Below are 6,951 nucleotides of genomic sequence, written 5' to 3' on the forward strand. Positions count from 1 at the left end.
ACTGGAGTTAGGGCTAGGATTTCAGGTTACTCTTCACCCTGTATTTTTATCATTTGATCATCTCATTTAACACAGCGCTCTGGAGCAGCCACGTAAACCCGGCCCTGCGATTTCACTCTTGTGTGAATGCTGCCTGTTGGAGGTCTGTAGCAATCATCTGGCTCTTACCTTCCTGGAACCATCAGTGATTTTCTCCTGTGTGTCCTCAACTAGATTGTAAGCAAGTTGAGGGAACAATCTGAGTCGTCTTTCTCGGATTTGGCAAAGCTTATTTACTGGTTCCAACAATGCACCAGTCCCTCTTTTATATCTCATAGAAGCCTCCCCACCATCTGATGAGGCAGGTGATGGCACTCCTTGGTCACAGGTGAGTTCCTGAGGCTCAGAGGTCACACAGGAGGCAGTGGTGAAGCCAGGCTACAATTCTACCTGTGTCTGACTCCAAGGCCACCACCCAGCACTGAGCTTCCTCTCTGAGCCTCACCAGCTCAGTGGACCTAGACTCCTGCATCTTGAGCAAGGTTTTCCATGGCCTAGGTGGGCATCCCAGGCCCTCCTGGGATTTCCATTTTCCAAGAGCTTGTTTTTTGGAGGAGGGGGAAAAAGATGAGGCTAACAGTGGTTAAATCTGGAACTTAAAGGTTCTTTACCTTACAGAGCCTGCTCACAGAAGGCCCATCAAGATCTTCAGAAAATATTGACTAGATTCCTACTGGGCTCCACTATGCTCAAATGAAGAAATGGAGGAGACACTCTTCCTGTCTTTGAAAAGTAAGAGTAAAATTTACAATGCAATGAGGTAAGTACTCTAATGTGGGAGTCACAGGACTTTCCCTGTCACTCCAGAAATGGTCATCAGCACTCAAGAACGGAGACTCAAGAATCATCAAATCCTCTCCCAGCTGAAGCAGAAAACAGTTAGGGGTCAGACTCCTCCTCCCACCACCACCCCATTACCCCCCACTTCTCCCACTTAGATAAAGCGACTGACTCCCTGTCTACCCACCTCAGAGGCAAAACAGCAACTGGGCAGAGAAGAGGGGATGGAGTGGGGCAGCCTGCCCTCCTACTCCAGTGTGGCAAGGCTGCTCGGGCCAGTGGTCATCCTCTTCCTGTGCTCGTGTTCCCCTTCAGAGGCCTTCCTTACAGGTCACAACGTGAGCACCAGCTTTTCTGAGGGTTCTTTAATCACTGATCAGGCTTTAAGATCATCAGATACCCTGGAGCTACAATGGCCAATATGGTGGCCATTAGCCACACGTGGCTACAGAGCCCTTGAAATGTGGTGACTCAACTGAAATGTGCTGTCAGTGGAAAACATAAACTGGATTTTGAACTTCGTTGGGGACAGGTAAAATATCTCAGTAGTATTTTTTAAATTGATTACATGTTGACATGATAATATTTTGGATGTATTATTTGGATAAATACAATAAAGGATATTAAAATTAATCTCACCTGTTTTACTTTTTAATGTGACTACCAGACCATTTAAAATTATAGATGTGACTCACATTTCTAATGGGCAACACTGCTATGGAGGTTAAAAAGCCAGTTTGCGAGCCCAGCAAAGCTTTGCACCACCTGGAACCACAAGGGGGCGGTACTGCAGCGCCGAGCTGCCTCGGATGTCTTGTAAGGGTAGTTTTAAACTTTTTTCTAAAATTTTAAACGGTCCATATTATGTTATCCTTAAGTTTAATCATAATAATAACAGTGATTTCCCTAGAGCAGGAGTTGCAAACTCCTGAATTACAACATTCATGACTGGAATTTTAAGGAAGCTGCTAGTTCCACTATCACAGCTAGGCAAGGACTAGAGGCAAAAATTCTAAGCAACCCACCTACCTGCACATTCATAAGGGACTGGTTAAATCAACTAAGGCACAGCTATAACATGTAATATGTTGTAAGTATTACAAAGGATATAAATAAATACTTATCGACATGAAAGACACTTCGCTAAACTCTGTGGAAAAGGCCAGGTCCAGAATTCTATACCCAGTATGTATGTCAATTGTACTTAAAAATGAAGAAAAAAAAAAAGCTAAAAGCATACATTTGGAAAGACGATGGACTGAAAAGATGTCTAAGAGATGAGGCCATCTCTGGACAGACTATGGGTGGCTTTCTTTCCTTATTTCTACAATTAATTTTTTAAAAGTGATCCTACCCAGTCTTTTCGAAGGCTACCTTTCCCAAACTGTCCTGAGCCCTTGCGAAAGGAAGAACCAGTGTTAAAACCCTGACACTACCTAGCTGGGTTTTCACCTTGTTCCTCCTCGTCCTCTAACCCGTGCGCACTTCCCTTCCCCTCCAAGCCCGCGGAGCCCTCCACGGGGTCCCGTGTCGCCTCTCGGTCCCTGACCCACCGCCGGGAGCCGGCCCTGCCCGGCCACCACGTTGCGGTAAAACTAACACAAGACCTGGCCGACGTATCCAATCGGAATCTCAAGGCTACATCCCTGACACAAAGTGATCGGCCAGGAACCGACGCTCCGAGGACCGGCTGCAGATCCGGCAGCCCGTGCCGCCCGCTCCGGAGCGCCGGTCCCGGTTCGGGAATCAGCACCTGGGCGGGGCTCGGGTTGCGGGAGCGGAACGAACGCTTCCCGTTCACAACGCGGAGGCCGCGCCGCCAAGTTTGTCCCTCCGGTGACGCCGTCCGGGCGGGCGCGTTGTCATGTGATAAGGGAGCGCTGGAGGCCGGTGCAGGAGGAGGCGGTGGCGCACGGCCGGGACCGGGTCGGGGGCCCCGCTGGAGAGATGGAGGCGACTCTGGAGCAGCACTTGGAGGACACGTGAGTGGTGCGGCCCTTCTGGTCAGCCTGAGGTCGCGGTGGGGGCACTTGAGCGGGACAAAGGGCGCGAGCTGCGGGTGCCGGCCCGGCGGCTTGGGGACGCCGTGCGACGCCCAGGCGGCGGGGTCCGGCGGTGGGCAGGGTCCCGGGGCCGCAGGGAGGCCGGTGACCCGGAATGAAAACCGGCCGGGGTTCAGTCCCCTCTCTCTGGAGCGCGTCTCCGCGGCCCGAGCCCGGAGCCGCCCGGCGTGTGTAACTTGTCTCGGGACGGGGGCGGTTCCGCCAGGGTCGGGAAACGGGCTCATTGGGGAGGATGTACCTGTGCAGGCGAGCCCGGCGGTGTACACACGCGCGCGCGAATACATCCCCTGTGTGCAGCCACTTACTTGGTAATGAAGAAAATGGAAGATAGTCTTTTCAGTTCTTCAACGAGGAATATCTACGTAAAATCCAAAAGAAGAGGTTGTACAGAGAAACACCTCCGTCGCAACCATGCCCCCAGCTTCCCACCCTGCTAGGAGGCAGCCGTGTTGAGGTCTCAGCAGTTTTACCTGAAGAGTGGACTAAAGCATGCGTTTGTACTGAGGGCAGCAGAATTCTGAATGTTGCAACGTTGGTGGCCCTCCAGAACTCCCTGACACAGTCTTTACTGTCATCAGAGAGAAATTGGTTTAACTATTTAAATTAATTAATGTAGTTTTTCTTGGGGTTGGGAGGGTGATAACGAAATAAGGTTAGAAACACTGATTTAAAACTCTTACTACAATGCCTAGTACTTAAAATGCCTGTGTGTGTTTTGTTGTAATTATTTAAACTCATTTTCTGACCTCATCTGTTCCTGGAATTAGGATGAAGAATCCATCCATTGTTGGAGTCCTGTGCACAGATTCGCAAGGGCTTAACCTGGGCTGTAAGTATCTCCTGCCAGCCCTTTGGTGGCTTGCAAAGCATTCATTTGATGTTGACTGGGAGTCAGTGTGTTCATACCTCGCTACTTTCTGGCTACTTTTGTGAGAGTAAAGATTATCTCCAAATAAGGAGATTAGAAAATTGAAATTTATAAAGGTAGAACATTCCTTAAACTACACAGTTGTTTCTACTAAAATAATTGGACTCATTTTAAAGTGGGTCAAGAAAGGACTTCAAAGGATGATAGTGGTTTCAGTGATTAAATATGTACCATCTGCACAGACTGCTAGGCTTCAGAGACTCATTTCTGACTTTTCCATTAGGCCTGCCAAACACTTTTTCAGTCTAACTACACTTAACAGTAAGCAAGTGGGCAGTAAAATGGGGCTTCACGGTTGGACCCTCCTGGGTTCAACCCTCTGCTCTTCCATTTGCTTGGACCAAAAAGAACTTTTCTGAGCCTTGTTTTTTGTTTTTGTTTTGTTTTGACTGGGTTTTTGTTTAATAATGATAATAACGATTGAATTGCATTTATTGAGCTTTTACCATGTGCCAGGCACCATTCTAGTGCTTTATAATATCTATATTATTTACTCCTCATAACATGATGTAAATAAAGAAATTAAGTGGTTGAGCTGTGATTTGAGTCTGGCTCCAAAGCCTCTTAATCACAGTACTACAAGGTTCTATATTATATGTGTAGATCGGAGCACACGACCCGGACGTAATGCTCAGTAAACGGCAGCAATTACAGATGACGAAACATATCCAGAAAGGCAAATAACTAAAGCATTCGGCTGATTACTGTCAGAACTAGTAAGTCCAGGGCTCCTTACTCCTGTTCGCCGCAGAACCTTTTAAAGCTTTGAAGATTTGCTGAGAGGTGACTGAAAGGAGCCTGTCCCTGCAACTCAGGTTTTACACGCAAAGAGGTTGGGAGAAGAAAGGTGGATGGAGGGGGCATGAGGGCGCTTGCCAGGCTCGCTAGTGGACATTCAGGTGAGGAAACATAAAACTAGGTGAGTTCCTTCGAGAAACCTTCAAGGCCCGAAGGACGGCACTGTCTGTCCAGTTAATGCTCTTCCTGTGTAACAACAGTCAACCCGTCAGCTCTGCCGTAGTAGCATGTCTGGGACCTGACTTCGTTTTAGGCAGGTACGCTGGTGTTGCCTTTATACATGCAAATATGTACACTTAGTCATTTTTGTACCTGCCAGCCAAGATTTGGTTATTATCTACAGGCTAAAACAGACAATAAAAAGCCAATTCTATGGATAGTGGAAAAGGGCCAGCTTATTCAAGGGGCACTAATTGCTCACAGAATATCCACATATGCTGTCAAGGTGGTCTCCTCCAAGACTTTTATGTGCTTTGAGGTTGAGCTCAGGAAAAGGAAATCTGATTTCCTATGAGGAATTAGTTTCAACAAGTCTGTTGCCCTCGCTGACTGCTTTTTGTCGATCTCACTTCTGAATTTTTTTGTTGGTTTCAGCAAGGTTCCTATAAAAGGGATTTATGACTTTCAGGTTGACTTGAATTACAGCTTCCTTACATGTTTGAGAAGGTGTTTAGAGATGGTGATGGGAAGGACTTTGAAATGGAGTGTCTCTTATGGCTTTGTTGATTTAAGAACTGATGTCTGGCTTTCTCACTGATGTAACCAGCTGAGTACACCAGAGAAAAATCATTTCATGTCAGGAACGAACCGAAGAGACCATGAACTGAAGTCTTGTTGTGAATAATTCAATGAGAGACACTGCTACAGCTCTACACATTTTTTGGACATTCGGGTAACATGATACCCTCTCTGTCTTGCAGGCCGGGGCACCCTGTCAGATGAGCACGCCGGGGTGATATCTGTTCTAGCCCAGCAGGCAGCTAAGCTAACCTCAGACCCCACGGATATTCCTGTGGTGTGTCTAGAATCAGATAATGGGTGAGTAGAAGTCAGCTGGACCTTGCTTTCCTTCTTATTCAGAAGAGTCCCTGGGAAGCTTGCCTGGGGCCTGCCCTGTGCTCTTGGCGAGTCTTCGCCCTTTCCAAACACACATGGAGTGACCCGTGAGGCTAATGGGCTTTCAGACCACAGTGACATTTAAATCAAGAGAAAGAAATGTCCTGAAGAAGTGTCTGTCAAGAAAAAGAAAGTGAAATAGAGGAAGGTCAATCAAAGAACAGAAACTGCTTCTGTAGTAGTAGAATACTAAAGATATTCCGAGTGAGTGTGCACAGAGTAACGGCAACACAGCAGAAGACAAACTGTGTACACTCTCAGCACAGTTTTGTAAAGAGAAAATGTACAATAAATAGTATGCATGCAGATCAGATAAAACCAGGGAGATGTTAACAGTGGTTGTCTCTGTCTGGGGGGTTATAGGACTCGTTTCATTTTTATTGTTTATACTTTTCTGTATTTCCCAAATGTTTTCTTGTGTTCATATATTGCTGTTACACACAGGAAAATGATAAATATGTTTTTAGTTGTGTCCTCAACCAGACCGCAGCTTTGACCTCCCCGGACTCCGCTTCGCCTTGCAGGAACATCCTGATCCAGAGGCACGACGGCATCACGGTGGCCGTGCACAAGATGGCCTCCTGACGCCGTGCGCCCCGCGGCTGCCGGAGCGACGCGCTGTCCGTGCGGACTGGCCTACACACTACAAACGTGGCAGTAGTTAGGCTGTTCCCTGAGTGAGCTTTGCGCACTTTTGTATTAAGCTTAGGTTAAGTGCTGGGTCCAGGTGACTCTGTATATAGAATTCTGTCATGTTCAATAAATCTGGTTGGAGGAAAGTTTGGATCTTTTCTGCATTCTTTAAACTCTTTATCAAATTGTAATTTTTTTAAAAAGGTCTTGGCTCCAAATTAGTCTCTTTTTCAGAATCTTCCTGAAGTATATATTGATATATTCTCACAAAAGTGTCTGTGGATATTTAAAACAAATCAAGCATATTCCTACCTCATAGTAAAATATAACGGTGACTATCATGAAGCACTTCCTAGACGCCAGGAACTCATTCTCACTTAGCACCCCCATGGTCGGCCCTCTTTGCCCCGTTTTCATTTCTAGCAAAGGCTAAGGGGATCAGCGGTCACCGTGCCGTGCCAACGAGAGTCCAGCTCAGAGCCTGTACTCTTAGCGCAGACCGCTGGGAAACCGGCCAGAAAACCAATCTGCTAGTATTTGAAAGTACAGAACATGATCTTGACCCTCTGCAGTTCTCCACCACTGAGTGCTGCC

General features: G+C 47.0%; 1 protein-coding gene across 2 annotated transcripts; it reads left to right on the forward strand.

Annotated features, from left to right (window-relative positions):
- Positions 1 to 2,644: 2,644 nt before the first annotated feature.
- On the forward strand, positions 2,645 to 6,508 carry LAMTOR5 (late endosomal/lysosomal adaptor, MAPK and MTOR activator 5). 2 transcript variants are annotated; one of them, XM_066247306.1, is made up of 4 exons: positions 2,645 to 2,801; positions 3,650 to 3,711; positions 5,529 to 5,646; positions 6,192 to 6,508. In XM_066247306.1, exons 1-4 carry the CDS (start codon positions 2,767 to 2,769, stop codon positions 6,307 to 6,309), a joined length of 333 nt encoding a protein of 110 aa, XP_066103403.1. In that variant the 5' UTR covers positions 2,645 to 2,766; the 3' UTR covers positions 6,310 to 6,508. The 2 variants fall into 2 exon arrangements, with proteins under 2 accessions (XP_066103403.1, XP_066103404.1); XM_066247307.1 differs by having other exon boundaries at positions 2,646 to 2,801; positions 6,249 to 6,508.
- The last annotated feature ends 443 nt before the right edge of the window (positions 6,509 to 6,951 follow it).

Source organism: Saccopteryx bilineata, chromosome 11, assembly GCF_036850765.1.
Source record: "Saccopteryx bilineata isolate mSacBil1 chromosome 11, mSacBil1_pri_phased_curated, whole genome shotgun sequence".
Taxonomy (NCBI): domain Eukaryota; kingdom Metazoa; phylum Chordata; class Mammalia; order Chiroptera; family Emballonuridae; genus Saccopteryx; species Saccopteryx bilineata.

Bases quoted from the DNA above. Each gene is read 5' to 3' on its own strand.
- LAMTOR5 (XM_066247306.1), top strand. From the start codon at position 2,767: ATGGAGGCGACTCTGGAGCAGCACTTGGAGGACAC. The intron at 2,802-3,649 runs GTGAGTGGTGCG...TCCTGGAATTAG, and splicing joins GAGCAGCACTTGGAGGACAC to GATGAAGAATCCATCCATTG. The intron at 5,647-6,191 runs GTGAGTAGAAGT...ATATGTTTTTAG, and splicing joins TGTCTAGAATCAGATAATGG to TTGTGTCCTCAACCAGACCG.